Source organism: Stegostoma tigrinum, chromosome 9 (genome assembly GCF_030684315.1).
Source record: "Stegostoma tigrinum isolate sSteTig4 chromosome 9, sSteTig4.hap1, whole genome shotgun sequence".
Lineage (NCBI taxonomy): Eukaryota > Metazoa > Chordata > Chondrichthyes > Orectolobiformes > Stegostomatidae > Stegostoma > Stegostoma tigrinum.
This window is the reverse complement of record NC_081362.1, coordinates 26005044-26022128: the sequence shown is the minus strand read 5'-3', so window position 1 is coordinate 26022128 and position 17085 is coordinate 26005044. Positions and strand designations below refer to the sequence as shown.

The 17085-nt window shown below is 42.2% G+C and overlaps 1 protein-coding gene across 1 annotated transcript in view; it reads left to right on the top strand.

Moving 5' to 3' along the window:
- Positions 1-331: 331 nt before the first annotated feature.
- The window catches only part of igf2r (insulin-like growth factor 2 receptor), a 183867-nt gene continuing 167113 nt past the window's right edge, over positions 332-17085 (top strand). Inside the window, exon 1 of the mRNA XM_048535711.2 lies at positions 332-567. Within this exon, the coding sequence (XP_048391668.2) occupies positions 443-567 (125 nt within the window). The 5' untranslated portion in view covers positions 332-442. The remainder of the gene's footprint in view (positions 568-17085) is intronic.

Here is a 17085-nt window from a genome sequence, read left to right as displayed (position 1 = left end):
AGAAGCAGCGAGGTTAGGGAGAAAGCCTTTTGTACTGCCACAACGGCCCATGTCATGTGATCAACTCTATGTGGTGCTCCATACCTATTCGAATATAACATAATTACTATTCTCAAAACCTCAGTAAACATAAGGCACTAGCAATACGTAACGAAAAGCGGGCTCATGAGTTTCAACGGCTTAGCCGAGCCGTCAACACCACCTATCACCTGCCTGACTCCATCGTAACAATACCCAGCAGCCAAGTCCGGCTCCCAAGCGTCATGTTACCAGGACAGGGAAACAACAGTCATGCAGTGTCGTGTGACTAGGAGGCGGGGCTCATCCTGTCTCGCGGAGTCATGTGACGAGGGGGCGGTGCAAGGGTATCCGTTGCCGAAGGAGGCCTTGTTAGTATTACCCAGCAGGAGCCTGTCTTTCCTCTCTCCATTAACGAGTGAAGATGTTGGCCCGAATGGCGCCATTCGGGTTTCTCCGAGCAGTGAGATGGCTGCTCCTTGCCGTTTCCTGTTGCGTATGGAACGATGCGCAGGCGGACGATGTTTTCGTTTACCCGGAACTGTGCGGGTGAGTCTATCGCTGTCATCCCGTTACCCGTGTCCACCGTGCGGCTCTGGAGCTGCTGGCTGCTCAATCTCAGCTGCCTTCCACTCGTTTTAATTAAACATCGGGCCTGTTGTCAAGTGTCTGCGTGGAGCCCAGCCGGTACCAAACAAGGAACTGCCCCGGCACTGACATATCAGGAAAAACAAACTCCGGGAGGGAGGTATTTGACTGCTGCTTGGTCATCTTGGGTGGGGGAAAAGAGAGAACGGGTCACTGAAAAGTCATAGGGAGATCCTTGAAGTCAGTATTAATCGATAAATGGTGTCAGTGGTCAATTTCAATTTCTCTGGTTTTTCAGGTTGTTTTAAGAAACCTGTTGTGGCTCACTGAGAGTTTTTGTTAGCCTGGTCTCTAGGTCAGGTGGTCTTGCGTTCAAAATTTCGGTAACAGTTGCAGTAGTTGGAGTGTCGTTGACTGAGGTGTTGTATGTCCCTGATCCTTCAGTTCCGCCTAAGCAATCTTGAGTGGCTTTGAAGAGGAGCAGGCGCAAACTCTATGACCTGTCCAATATTTACTCCTTAGTTTATTACGAAAACAGATCAGCTGGTCGTTGTCACCTTGTTTGAGACCTCGTGAATTTGCTGTGTGTGCATTTGTCTGCCATGTTTCTGACACTTCGACACTAATAAATTGCAAAAGCACTGTGGTTCCATACGCAACAGGAAACGGCAATTGTAATTGTGTACCCTTGATCTATTCAATGGTATTACCATTGTGAATGACCCACCATCAACATCCTAGAGGTTTTAATTTACCAGAAACTTACCTAGAGGAGCCATTTGTCACTGTGGCTCAGAGAACAGGCCAAAAGAATGGGATCTGTGGCAACTTGCTGAGTTCCTGATGCCCCAAAAACAGTTCACTGTCAACAACCTACAGGTCTTTTGCACAATGGAACACTGCTGACTTGACTGGATAAGAGTAGCTTGAATAATAATTGAGGCATCCAGGACACAGCCTGCTTGATTGGTACCCCATTCACCACCTTAATTCACTCCCTTGGTTGGAAGACAGGTGCAGTGTGTGCAAGATGCACTAAAACAACTTGCTAAGGATCTTGCAGGTGTCAGTATCCTGAAGCGTTAGTGTTGTCACTCCACGGAATTGCCAGCATTTTCTGTTTTTATTTTTAATATCTAAACACTGGTGTTTTTCTTACACTTAAGTATTTCTAAATGCTGTGACTATTCAGTTTACCAATCCAAAAGAAACTCAGTCAGCTCTTTTGAAACTAAATTTTTAATAAATTGTAGACATATTCCTAGTATTGAATGATGTGGATGAATTTCAATGAGAATGAAATGGTGTTGCACGATCCATTTTACTTTAGCCATCTTTAAATTTGAAGATACAAACAAATAATAGCTTGAGTTAAGTTAATTATTCACCATTGTTCATACTACAAGCTGCTGATAAGGGAATTACAAGATTCATGCCAGTATTATGAAATTCTGCCTGATTTTTGCCATTCTTCTCCCTTGTGTAGAATGGCATGGCCGAATAGTTTGTGTAGTAATGATTTATAATATTTCAGAAGTGTTTTGGAAGCAAAAGCATGCACACTTACAATTTTACAATTGTTTGCATTTATGTAGAATCTTGAATGTGCTCAAACTTGTAGGACTGTTATCGAACAAGATTTGATTTTTATAAAAAGGTGGGTTTAAGGGACATCATAAAAGAGGAAAGTGAATTCAAGATTTAGTGTCACATTCAAGAGCCTGGGACCTAGGCAGCTGAAGGGCATAACTGAGAGTGGTGAATTGGGATACTAACTTGGCTGAAATTGGCTGAAGTCAGAGGACTGAGAGTTGGGAAGTGGTTATAGTTGCCAAGGGATGAAGTTGTGAAAAGATTTATAAACCAGGATAAATATCTAAATTTAAAAAAAACTGCAGATTCTGTGAAATAGAAATTGCTGGAAAAGCTCAGCAAGTCTGGCAGCTTCTGCAGAGAATCCGAGTTAACATCTAGGGTTGAGTGACCCTTCCTCAGAATTGATAGCTTGAAAAGTGTTGGTCTATATGCAGAAGATAGGGTGGAAGTGGATGGGGTAAGGAGTAAACAGTAAGTGGGAATAGAGCCCAAAGAGGAGGAGCAGTTGGGCAGACAAAGGAGTGGAAAATTATCTGGCTAGGACGGTAAATAGTTGTTAATGGGGGGGTTAGTGGTTAACAATGGGTAGTCTGCTATAACAGACTGTGATAATGAGGTCTGGGGGTAGAGCTGAGGACATGGGAGAATTCAGGTCCTAAAGTTGTTGCATGTGATAGAGTCCAGAAGGCTGCAAGGTCCCAGGCAGAAAATGAGGTGCTTTTTTTTCAGCTAGTACTGAACTTTGCTGGAGCACTACAGTTGGCCAGGGAACACAGTATGTTGAAGTGGCAGGCGACTAGAGGTTCAGAGATAGTAGGAACTGCAGATGCTGGAGAATCTGAGATAACAAGGTGTAGAGCTGGATGAACACTGCAGGCCAAGCAGCATCAGAGGAGCAGGAAAGCTGACATTTTGGGTCTGGACCCTTCGGGGGTGGGGGAGGGTGAAGAAGCAGGGCCCAGGCGAAACGTCAGCTTTCCTGCTCCTCTGCTGCTTGGCTTGCTGTGTTCACCAGGCTGTACACCTTGTTAACTGGAGGCCAAGGTTTTTTGCGAATGAAATGCAACTGATGCTTTACACCAGTTTCAGAACTTCTAGTTTGTGAGCTTCAGCCACTGCCTCTTTACCATGGAAGTGCAATCCCTTTACACATCCATCCTCCACCAAGATGGTCTCGGGGTTCTCGCTTATTCGTGGAACAAAGGCCTGAACTGTTTCTGTCCACTACCAGCTGCCTCTGCCTGGCTGAGCTCGTCCTCACTCTGAATAACTTTTAACTCTGCTCATTTTCTTCAGTTCAGAGGGGTGGCTATGGGTATGTGTATGGGCCCCAGTTATGCCTGCTTCTTCGTAGGATGCATGAAACATTCCTTGTTCCAGTCTTATTCCGGCCCCCCACCCACAGCTTTGATTGGTATATTGATGATATTGTTGGTGTTACCACCTCCTCTCATCTGGAATTAGGAAAGTTTATCGATTTTTTTTTTTTTTTTCACTTCCAGCTTCCACCCTTCTCTTGCCTGGTTCACCTCTAACTCTTCCTTTCCTCAACATTTCTCTTTCCATTTCTAGAGATAGACTGGCCAAAATCCACAGTTAGTTGGAGTATATATCCTCACCCTGCTCCCTGTAAAGACACTAATTTGTTTTCCTAATTCCTCAGTTTCCATTGCATACGTTCTGATGATGCCAGGTTTGATAAAGGATCCTCTGAAATATCCACCTTCTTCCTCAACCAAGTATCCCTCAGTACTAGAGATAACAAGGTGTAGAGCTGGATGAACACAGCAGGCCAGGCAGTATCAGAGGAGCAGGAAAGCTGACGTTTTGGATGTGAACCCTTCTTCAGAAGGCTCATCCCTCAGAACTGTTGTTGATAGGGGCCTCAGCCGGTTCCGACTCAAGCCCTACCACCACCTGTGAGATGCCAGAAACATATTCCTCTCCCCATTTGTCAGCCTTCTGCAGGGACCATTCTGCCTTAACAGCAGTAGGTATAACACCTGTACGTTTACTTCCTCCTTTTTCAGCTTCCAAGGGCCCAAGCACACCTTCCAGGTAAAGCATTCCTTTGCCTGCACTTCACACACTTGTCTGCTGTACTCACTGCTCACAATATGGTCTCCTTTGCTTTGGGGAAACAGTAGACTGGGTGACCATTTTGTGTTCTCTTCACAGAAGATCTTGAGCTTCCAGTTGCCTGCCACCTAAGCACCACCGTGTTCCTTGGCCAATGTCCCTGTCTTGGGCTTGTCGCAGTGCTCCAGCGAAGTTTGACACAAACTGGGAGAACAGTGCCATTTTCTGCCGGGGGCCCCTCAGTCTTCAATAATCTTAGGGCCTGAGCTCTCCCATGCCCTTAGCCCCACTCCCACAACCAGGCCTTATTATCACAGTCTACTATTATGTGCCACCCATGGTTAGCCACTAACAATCTCCAGTAACAGCTATTCACCCTCCTAGCCGGATCTTTGTCTGCCCAACTGCTCTTTTGCCTATTTGGGCTCTATCTTCACCTATCGTTCACTCCTTACCCTCTCTCCCCACCCTATCTTCTGCATATAGACTGACATATTCCTAGCTACCACCAGCTTTGAGGAAAGACCACTTGACCTGGAACATTAACTTTGATTCTCACCACAGATGCTCCCAGATCTGCTGACCTTTTACAGCAATTCCTATTTTGTCTGAAAATTCCTAAACTGTTGGTTTGCAGACTGGACCTTGTTAATTGAGGGAATAGGTGAATGGGATTGGGTGCAAATTAGGGTATGGGCAACAGACTTTCAGATAAGCTCAACCAATGCAAGGTTAAAGGAAGAGCAAAACTTAATTTTCTGTTGGGAAATGAGGTAGGGCACATTTTGGGGCCAGTGATCATAATTCTATTAGTTTTAAAATAACTTTCGAAGAGGATAGAGCTGACCTAAAAATTAAATTGGGTGGCTCAGTGGCTAGCACTGCGGCCTCAGCGCCAGGGACCCGGGTTCGATTCTAGCCTCGGGTGACTGTCTGTGTGGAGTTTGCACGTTCTCCCTATGTCTGCGTGGGTTTCCTCCCATAGTCCAAAGACATGCATGTTAGGTGGATCGGCCATGCTAAATTGCCCGTAGTGTTCAGGGGTTTGTGGGTTATATGGGGATGGGGCAGTGTGGACTTGTTGGGCCGAAGGGCCTGTTTCCACACTGTGGGGAATCTAATCTAAAGTTGTAAATTGGAGGAAGGCAAATTTTGATGGTATTAGGCAGGAACTTTCAAAAGTTGATTTGAGAGCAGATATTTGCAGATAAAGGGGTGGCTGGCAAGTGGGAAGCCATCAAAACAAAGTGGGAGAGTCCAGAGACAGTATGTTCCTATTAGGGTGAAGGGCAGGGCTGGTAGGTGTAGGGAATGCTGGATGACTACAGAAAGAGGTTCTGGTCAAGCAATAGAAGAAAACATCTGTCAGGTATAGTCAAGAGATCCAGTGGATCCCTAGCTGAGTATAAGGCCAGTAGATGCATACTTAAGAGGGGAAATCAGGAGGGCAAAAAGGGGACATGAAAGGACATTGGCAAATAACATTAAGGAGTATCCAAAGGGATTCTCCTTACACAGGAAGGAGAAAAAAGTAACCAGGGAGATTGTAGGTCTCCTTTTAAAGATCTGCACGACTGCCAATGTGTGGAACCACGAGATGGGTCAGATACCAAATGAATATTTTGCATCATTGTTTACTGTGGAGAAGGTAGAGAACGTGGGGAATAAATAGCAATATGCTAGTGTCCATATGTGGAAGAAGTGCTGGATGCCTTAAAACACACAAGTGGATAAATCCTCAGGACCAGATCAGGTGTACCCTAGAGCTTTATGGGAAGCCAGGGAAGTGATTGGGCTTTTTGCTGAAATATTTGTATCATCAATAGCCATAGGTGAAATGCTGGAAGACTGGAGGTTGGCTAACATGGTGCCATTATTTAAGAAAAGTAGTAAGGAAATGCCCTGGAACTAAGAACTAATGATCCTGATATTAGTGGCTGGCAAGTTGTTGGAGGGGATTGTGAGGGACAGGATTTACATACGTTTGGAAAGACAAGGACTAATGAGAGATGATCAATGTGGCTTTGTGTGTGGAAAATCCTGTCTCACGAACTTGAGTTTTTTTTTTGGAAGTGATGAGGATTGAAGGCACAAGTCGACATTGTCTGTATGGACTTCAGCAAGACGTTTGACAAGATTGGTTTACATGAGATCACGTGGAATGCAGGGAGAACAAGCTATTTGGATACAAAATTGGCTCAAAGGCTGGAGACAAGAGGGTGGTGGTAGAGGGTTGCTTTCAGACTGGAGATCTGTAACAAGTGGTGTGCCACAAGGATTGGTGCTGAGTCCACTGCTTTTTATCGTTTATATAAATGATGTGAATGTAGGAGCTGTGGTTGGTAAGTTTGCAGTTTGACAGCAAAGTTGGTGGCGTAGTGCACTGTGAAGGAGGTTACCTCAGAGTATAATGGGACCTTGATCGGATGGGCTGATGAGTGGCAGATGGTGTTTAATGCTGATAAATGAGAGGTACTCCATTTTGATAGGGAAAATCAGGGCAGCACATATATACCTTTTTTAATAGTAGGTCCTGGGGAGTGGTGGTGAACAAAGACCTGGAAGTGCAGGTTCTAGTTCCTCGAAAGTGAAGTCACAGATAGGGTAATGATGATGGTGCTTGGTTTGCTTGCCTGTATTGGCCAATACATTGAGTATAAGAGCAGGGAGTCATGTTTATGCTGTGGACGATGTTGGTTAGCCTACCTTTGGAATACTGCATTCAATTCTGGTCACCTGCTGTGGGAAGGATGTTGTTAAAGTTGAAAGGATTCAGAAAAGATTCACCATAATGTTTCCGGGGTTTGAGCTATTGGGGAGAGGCTGAATAGGCTGGGGCTATTTTCCCTTGAGCATTAGAGGCTGAGGTGTGCCCTTGTAGAAGTTTATAAAATTGAGGGACATAGACAAGGTCTTTTTTCCCCAAGAGTGGGTGTGTCTAAAACTAGAGGGCATATGCTTAAGGTGGGAGAGGACCAATTTAAAAGGGACCTCGGACAGTATTTTCACAGAAAATGTGTGTATGGAATGAGCTGAGAGGAAGTGGTGGAGAGTGGTACAGTTAGGACATTTAAAAGGAATCTGGTTGGGCATGTGAATAGGAAGAGTTTAGAGGGATTTGGGCCACACGCTGGCAAATGGGACTTAATTAATTTGATATCAGATAATGGGAACTGCAGGTGCTGGAGAATCCAAAATAATAAAATGTGAGGCTGGATGAACACAGCAGGCCAAGCAGTATCTCAGGAGCACAAAAGCTGACATTTTCGGGCCTAGACCCTTCATCAGAGAGGGGGATGGGGTGAGGGTTCTGGAATAAATAGGGAGAGAGGGGGAGGCGGACCGAAGATGGAGAGAAAAGAAGATAGGTGGAGAGAGTATTGGTGAGGAGGTAGGGAGGGGATAGGTCAGTCCAGGGAAGACGGACAGGTCAAGGAGGTGGGATGAGGTTAGTAGGTAGATGGGGGTGCGGCTTGGGGTGGGAGGAAGGGATGGGTGAGAGGAAGAACAGGTTAGGGAGGCAGAGACAGGTTGGACTGGTTTTGGGATGCAGTGGGTGGAGGGGAAGAGCTGGGCTGGTTGTGTGGTGCAGTGGGGGGAGGGGACGAACTGGGCTGGTTTAGGGATGCGGTGGTGGAAGGGGAGATTTTGAAACTGGTGAAGTCAACATTGATACCATTGGGCTGCAGGGTTCCCAGGCGGAATATGAGTTGCTGTTCCTGCAACCTTCGGGTGGCATCATTGTGGCACTGCAGGAGGCCCGTGATGGACATGTCATCTAAAGAATGGGAGGGGGAGTGGAAATGGTTTGCGACTGGGAGGTGCAGTTGTTTGTTGCGAACTGAGCGGAGGTGTTCTGCAAAGCGGTTATCAAATTAATTTGATATCAGGTTTGTATGGATGGGTTGGTCTGAAAGGTCTGTTTCCATGCTGTACCTCTGACACTGAGACCAATTAACACAAAATGGATGGTAGAGTCCAGAAGTAACAAACATGGTTGAGGGGTTCAGCAAGTGATCCTTGCTAGATTTGTGCTTCACTCAATCTTTCACTTTCACTTCACCCTTTTAACTCTTATCTATTACTGTCCCCCTCATGCTTGTTAGCCTCTGATTTGCATGTATCATCCTATTCCACATTCTCAACACAGTGTAGGCTAGGTGTTCATTCTGAATTTCCTGTTTGTTTTTTTGCTGACGATCTTGTCTGAATCATTAGTGATTTGTATTTAAAAAATAAGTATAACCTTAAACTGTAAATCAATTCTAAAATAATTAAAAATTTGGTTTTACAAGAATACAGTTTAGGGTCAGGGGTTGCTTGGCAATTCAATTTTTAGAGTCCATTTGGCCATATTCTGAGACATCCCTCTGGCATCAAATCCCAAAATAGGACTTGAATCCATTCCATCTACCTAAAAGCCACTACTGCAGTCCAAGACCCTTTGGCAATTATTAAGCTATTTAAAACAAAAATGACTTGCACTTCAGTACTGGGGTGTTATAAAACAGAGGTTGGATTAGCGAGTTTTGAGAAGATTTGTAGCTCAGGTTGAGGTTCTGGATGTGAGTTTGCTCGCTGAGCTGGAAGATTAGTTTTCAGAAGTTTCGTCACCATTCTAGGTAACATCAGTGAGCCTCCGAAGCACTGGTGTTATGTCCCGCTTTCTATTTATCTGGTTAGGTTTCCTTGGGTTGGTGATGTCACTTCCTGTCCTTTTTCTCAGGGGATGGTAGATTGGCTCCAAATCAATGTGTTTGTTGATGGAGTTCTGGTTGGAATGCCATGCTTCTAGGAATAGAGGTTGGATTCTTCCCCCTTCCCCTTCCCTGGAGAAAAGAAACTAAAACTGGAGCACCTTGCCTGATACTCTGTAGAAGGATTGTGAAAAGTGGAATAACCTGCCTTTCAGCAACTACTAGCAGTTAAACAAAATAAACCCCTGACACTCACTCTGAAATCAACAAGTAACAATTTGGTCACTGTTTGAGTTTGATAAACAAATTAACTAAACTATTAACAAATTGATAAACCCCTTCTAACTACTAACTATTCCCAAATAAAGCAAGATTCTGATGGTATGCTGTTCCAATAAAAGAAGTCTAGTTATATTTTTGAAAGTTTAGTGTCTCATTACAGCCAGGTTACATGTCTTCCAGAATGTTCTGTGCTTTCTCCATCAATTCTTTCAACTTCTTCTAGTAACTAATTGTGCTGTTGGTACTGTTGGTATTTAGTGCTTTCTCCAAGACACAAACAAGGCTGAGAGCACCAGTAATTATCCCATGAGAGTTGAGGGCTGTAAGTGCTGGTGGATGGCAGTTAGCTCTGGGGCTTTGTCCAGCTGCCCCCTTTTTATACCCTTGATGTCATATCAATATTTCTTACAATGGGATTGGTCCTATTATTGTCAAAACCAACAGATTTAAATTTAATAGGTTTTTAGTATCTAAGTGCCTAGTTCAAATTAATTGGCTAAATTGAAAAACTTCTCTTGGTAAAAACTGCTGCTTGGCCCACTAACTGTACAACCTTCTCTTACAAATGTTTCAGCTCAGGTGCCGTCTGTATACCTGCAAACTTTCAAGCTGCTGCTCACAGACATCCATTTTAAATTCCTAAGAATTAAGAAAAGCATATCTTTTAAAGGGACCATGCAATACTTTCCTCTTAGCATTTTATAAAACAAAATTTAACTTCCTGCCTTCCAATCCATAAGTACTGTACCCAACATCGCAACACAGGCCTATCTTTCTCTGCATATTTAGTATTTAACTAATGGGTAAGTACAAAACTTTGTGCTCTTCTATTTAATTTCAGTACCAAGTCCATCTTTGAGGTACTATTAGATCACAACCTGTGGAAAAGTAACTTAGCAATTCCAGGATTTCCATCTTAACTCTGTGCATTCTTTTAGAAGTTGCTGTCTCATTTACTCCATAATAATAGTGAATCCATCAGCAGGGTTCTCAATGCATAGTTGCTTATGATTCTTTGGCACCATGTTTAGGCATTATGCTGTTGTGTTTAGATGACAACTTTGCCTTGCGACTTTTTTTCCCTCTTATTGGCTTTTACAATAATAAAATATACAGCAGTTTGTTTTCAACAGGCATAGTTGCTATAACTTTAAACCTGTTGTAAGTAAGCACGTATTTTGCATTGTATGATTGGGTATAACTAAGTAGAGGTATCTGCCTAGTTAAATACCGGTTTCATGCCCGACTAGGGTTTTTGGTTGTGAGTTTAGGTAATCGATCACTGCAGTATTGAGAGAATGTCACATTTTCAGAGTTGAGCTGTAAATGGAGGCTTCTGGGGCCTGTTCTAGTTCAGGCAGATGTTGTAATATTGTAAATACTACAACTTGGAGAGCAGAAAAGTATTGTGCATTGGCCAGCACCACCAAAAGTAGATCAACTTCTTTTATCTCTTTTTGGTTTCTCACAAGGCTTCCATGGTTATTTGTGCAAGTTAGTGTATGAAACAATTTGTGAATTATATTGTTTTTAGGAAACAGGATTATATTGCTACAATAAATAATCTTTAACAAGGCAGTTATTCTGAGAATTGATGCTAGTTTTGATACATTTAGGTGATAAAGTTGCTTCCTATTGAAATGCACTTTTTAAAATTTAATAAATCTTCAGTGTTGTAACTGGGATATTAGTATGGGTGCTGTGAAGTTTTTGTCAGTCCTTGTGATGGAAGCAACCCAGGAATGGGTAAAACTCCTGCAACACAGTAACAATACAGATAAATTGATGACGTTCTTTGTTCATGGTGTTGAACTGGAGGGAGCTTTTTAACTGGTCGATTGCTCCACAATAGCTGATGAATAGCACTAATGAGGATTGTTAAGAGTACAGTTGTACCTCCACTTCCATTGTGGCACCAATTTCTCTAGTCATAACTTCAGAGCTGGTTGTGATCGGTTTTGAAGGGAGAAGATGCTGTCTGTAACATTTTTCTTCTGTACAATAAGGATTTCGAACACTGTTTGAAACTAAATTGAGACGATGCTAGCCCATTTAATAGTAATAATTCAGTAGTAAAAACTTTATTACTCAAGGTAACTTGGGCACCACCAACTGGCACAATCTAAATGTTATGTACTGTTTATAGGCTAAATGGTGCAAATCTGGATTTATTAGTCTTGTGAGTAGTGTGAAAGTGTGGTAAAACATTAACAATAACTTGGCAGGCTTGCCTGCTTTGGGAGATCTAGGTTTCAATTTTTCTCCTCTCTTGGATCTTATTTCTGGTTCAGATTAGGCTCCTAACCTTAACCGTTGGTCATTTCCACACCATTCTAATGCAATTCAAACTGTTCGTATTGAATAAGAAAACTGTCTCATAATTGTAATTTATTATATTTAGCTGTTATGGATACTGTTACATGCACTTCTCCTGGCAGCTTTACTCCTCACCGTTTAGTTGTCATCCATTTCAAAGCAGTGAGGCGACCTCTACGTTGGAGCAATGAAACAGACTGGGTGACCACTTTGTGGATCACACCTGTTCTGTCTGTAAAAATGACTACTACCCTGTTGTCTGCCACTTAAAATGATTTACTCTTGCACTTTGTCTTGTGCGCTAGGCATTGTCTCCATCTATTAGACTCGTCCCGTTCCACAGCTCCCTCCCTCCATCACAGCAGTATAGCATAATTTAAAAAACCCTTCCCAGCCATTTTCAGTTCTGACAGGGTCACTGCACTCAATGTTAATGTTTTGTACCCACAAATGCTGCTATTTCTGTAGCACTCTGTTTTTGTTCTTAAACACAAGAGGGGAAAAGAAGAGAGACATGTGAAATCACAGGGCTTCTGCTATTTACTTGGATTCACTGTTTGGGTTTTGGAGGAATATTTTGCTTGGAGATTTGTTTGGTTTTTCAATTAATGGGAGGAACAGGAGGAGAAAAAGCTTGAAGCCTGTCACTGCTGATACTGAATTACCTTGAGTTCTGAATGAAACCTGGTTTCCAGATGCTTTCAATGAAGACAAAATTCTCAGTCCTGTTTCCTGAATAAGCTGCATGTGTCCAAAGACATTTCAGTATGCCGGATCAACAATCATCTGAACTTTCCATGGCTTGACTTTATTCGTTCAAAAGCTAACCATTATTAACCAAAAACATTTTATTCTTAGTGAATCACTGCAGAAAATAAATTCTTTCCATTACTACAATAACACGGTGTGAAGCTGAGTGAACACAGCAGGCTGAGCAGGAAAGTTTGACGTTTCAGATCGAGATCCTTCTTTCCGAATAAGGGTCTCGACTGGAAGTGTCAAACTTACCTGCTCCTCTGCTGCTTGGCCTGCTGTGCTCATCCAGCTTCACACCGTGTTATCTCAGATTTTCTAGCATCAGCAATTCTTACTAACTCTTTCCATTACTATGTTGATTTACTTAAGTGAAAATTAACATTTACACCTTTATAAACTGTTATTAAAGATGCAAAACTGAATTATAAAATAAAACTTAAGTGATCTAGATATCCTAAGACTAATGGAGTGAAAGCATGTGTTGCCATTGAGAACTGGGTAAATCAATTACATCTGAGTTGAGTGTACAGTTGATGAGACAAGAATGAGTGCACTCCGTGATCTTGATTCTGGAATATGGGCTTCTCGTTTGGGATGGGGCGATAATCACTGCAATAAAAAAAGGTAAATCCATGTTTTCCAGTTCCTTTGCCTGGATTATCAAGGTTAATTGGGATTGCAATTGGAATAGTGAAGCTAACTCAGCATCTGCCAGGCGAGGGGTGTTGGGATGTGGTGGTGGCGGCTGTAGTTTCTCTTGTATGGCTCAGCAACATTTATCTACTGTGCCATTTAGAAACTTATTTTTATAAATGTCTCTTTAGGAATGACTTCTGCAATTACAACTTGATTATTCTAAAGTTCTAGATTATAAGCATCAGCCCCATGTTAAAGGTGGAAACAAAATACTGTGAATTCTTTAATTGGAGATTCTAAACTTGACACATCACCCAGTCAGTATTTTGATTGGTTAAGATACATGAAGGTATTGCACCATGGTTTAGTGGCTGGCACCATTGCCTCTCAATACCAAGGACCTGGGTTTGATTCCAGCCTTGGGTGACTCTGTGGAGTTTGCACATTCTCCTTGTACCTTATTGGGTTTCCTCTGGGTGTCCAACGATGTGCATGTTGTAGAGTACATAGAGCTGCACAGTGTGGAAACAGACCCTTTGGTCCAACTCATCCATGATAACCAGATACCCCAAATTAATCTAGTCTCATTTGCCAACATTTGGTCCATATCCCTCTAAGCCGCTCCTATTCATGCACCCACCTAGATGCCTTTCAAATGTTGTCATTGTACCAGCCTCCTCCACTTCCTCTGGCGGACTTGTTCCACGAATGCACCAACCTCTGCGTCAAAAAAAAGCTGCCCTGCAGGCCCCTTTTAAATCTTTTCCCTCTCACCTTAAGTGTAAGCCCTGTGGTTTTGGACAACAACACCCTTGGCAAAGACCTTGATTTTCCACCCTATTTATGCTCCTCGTGATTGAACAAACTTCTATAAGATCACCCCTCAGCCTCTGACACTCTGGGGAATACAGCCCCAGCCTAATTAGCTTCACCCTATAACTTAAAACACTCCAACTCTAGCAACATCATTGTAAATCTTTTCTGAACCCATTGAGTCTGGTCTGAATCTGGGTGGGATGCTCCCTCGAAGGTTGGCATGGCCTTGATGGGCCAAATGGCCTGCTTCCATACTGTGGGGATCATATTAGTCTATAACTTAAGGATTTAAGAGGGATTACCTCAGTATGAGTAGAAGGAAGATCCAATAAATTTCAAACCTTAGACAGCTATGGAAAAGTTTGAAGCAGGTTCAGGAGCCTGGTAAGTAGGGAAGGATACTTTCTGGGATTGGGTGGGGGGATGGGGGTGCAGGAAGGAGAGTTTTTGTTTCACTTATGGCTTGTTAAATGAAACATAATGTTTTGAGTTTATTGCTCCATTTGGACCTTGTGTAACAATAAAAGTATTTCATTCTGTGAAATTTTGTGGTTTCTGGCATTCTTTGAGTAAATAGTGGAGTGCTTTGAATTTCTTTTAATGTTGACGGTCTTTGCAGGGATTATTACAATATTTAAATTTTCATAATTGTCAGTCTTTGATATAAGCATGAACTGGATTTTTATTTCCTGATGTGTTTTCTTCTCATGGTCTTTTCAAGCTCTGACAGAATTATGACCACTTTAGGTGCTTGTGATATATCCGTCAAAGGCTGTTAAGTGCATTTATAATGATTTAGGTTTTGCTGCTTGTTCATGTGCCTTCGTTTGTCAGCATAACTTTCACTTAATGCTATGGTTGACCTGAATGCTATTTGTGCTTAGTTTCTTAGTTCCACTTAATGTAATTGTGCTATTAAATCATTTAGTGTTATTTCATTTATTACCTAGATAAGAGTGCAATAATTTTAATTCTCCCCTACAAGTTGACTTGCCAATATAGTACAAGATAGTTTCCTAGTTTGAGAGAATAGGACATAATCACAAGTGGTTCTGTACTTGTATTGTTTGTTTTGTCGACTTGGTGTACTGTACAGCATATTTTCTGAGCTCTAAGTATTTTGTACTCCTGGTGGTCCAAGTTAGCTGCTCGATTATAACTTTTGGAAGTTGGCATTAGATTTTGGACCCGATGTACTTTAGAGTTCAGAATTCCATAATGGGAAACTGTCAAATTAATATTTTGTAACTTTTGCTTGCCTAAAAGGCCAAGATTCATCTGAATACTACATGCTGGTAGCACAAAGCCAATGCAGTTCTAGAAAATGGCACTCACTCTTAATCGTGACACAGGAAGTGCGCAAATAAAATATTAGAGATCCTGCTGGACAGAGCTTCCCATCAGTGCACACTGATGCCAATGTGTATGGAAAATAGTGATGTCACTGGCATATGTGGAGATGTCCTGTGGCTCTGTTGTAGCCAGATAACATTGACTGTCACACTTGCAGATGCACAACAGTGATCTTGGTGTGATAGATCGCTTTATTTACAAAATGATAATCATGTATGTTTGGCTAAAGTTCAGTAAGCTTTCATCAGTGCCTTTCAGCACAGCTCTTTTCAGTAACAATGATAGGGGATGGTAATGTTCCAATTCATCTCAAATCAAAAATTGTAAGAAGTGAGGAACAATGGATGAGCATACTTCCAATTACAGAAGTCACTGTGCAAAATTAGAATGATAGAACGCAGAGTTTGTGGAAACAGGCCTTTCAGCCCATTTTTAAAAGTAGACTTGAATTGTGTAACAACTATAAAGAACTCAAGTTGTACTCCTAGATGTAGACTTGTATTAAACTCTAGTTTTATCTCATTTTATGACATCGGAGAGGGTACAGATTAGCAAAATCATTCTGGTGTTCAAAGAGCTAAATTGAGGGAAGGTTACGTACACTAAGTTGAGTGCTAAAGATTATGGGATGATCTAATTGGATGTGATGGGAATTTTTTTCTCCAAGTTTTCATGAGCTGATCTTTGGCTTCGAGGCCTTGTTTCACCTTCTAGAAAGTCTAGATTCTGTGGGTTAGTATCTCCTCCATTTGAAATCTGACTCGATCTTCGTGGGAGGAAGAAAGATTCCAAATACTGTTGCTAATTTCCTAAGCCAGTAATTTGTTACGGAAACAAAGTTCTGGAAAAGCTCATCACATCTGCTAGCATTTATGGAAAGCCAATCAGTTTGTATTCCAGGTTGACTATATTCATTAGAAATCTCTAAGACGCTGTGATCTATCAAAGGAGACTTCACTCTTTTCTTCCATATTACTAGGCAATGAAAGTTGTGGCATTATTGGTGTCCCAGAAAGATGAAGAAAATTGAATGTAGGACAACTGATTCTGCTTTTAGAAAGTGTGAAACAGATGGTGTTCCTGCTGCCTCTACAATGCCTGACACATTCATTTCATTTCATAAGGTTTTGAATTAAGGAATGAAATTGATTGCCAGGGCCTCAATGTGAAAACCCCTTTTAATCTTTGAATTTAAGTGGGTTAGTGTAAATTGAGCCTGAGTTGAGGGCTACATAACTTGCCAGGGAATCAGTAGGATCTTGCTGGCTTTGAAAAATAACATGACATCGCAGAAAATCTAAGTTCACTGGTTGGTAAGAAAGTACATTGGGGATTACTCTGTAAATTTCCACCACTTTTTTTTTAAAAGGTAGTCTAACTGACATACCAGGAATAAGTAAAAGTCAGGGCCACTTTAATGTAGTATAAGTAAGCTGAAGCAAACTTAAGTAAATTTGAAATATGGTAACGCAGGTCAGTCAAATGGAATATGTGGCCCATAATATGTGGGAAGCCCTGAAGCCCAACTGAAATCCTGGCTAACCATGTGCAGGATAACAAGGTGTAGAGCTGGATGATCACAGCAAGCCAGGTAGCATCAGAGGAGCAGGAAAGTTGACGTTTCGGGTCTGGACCCTTCTGAAATTCTGAAGAAGGGTTCTGACCCAAAACGTCAGCTTTCCTGCTCCTCTGCCTGGCCTGCTGTGTTCATCCAGCTCTACACCTTATCTCAGATTCTCCAGCATCTGCAGTTTGTACTGTCTCTAACCATGTGCACGAAGTGTTTTCAGCTGGAACAACTTGAGCTCTGCGTTTCAGAACTTGACCAGCAGCTGGAGTCAATATGGCAAATCTGAGGTGGTGGAAAGTATGTAGATAGCACATTCAGAGAGGTGATCATATTGCAGCTTAAGGCCTTGAGGTAGAAAAGGGATGGGTCATTGTTAGG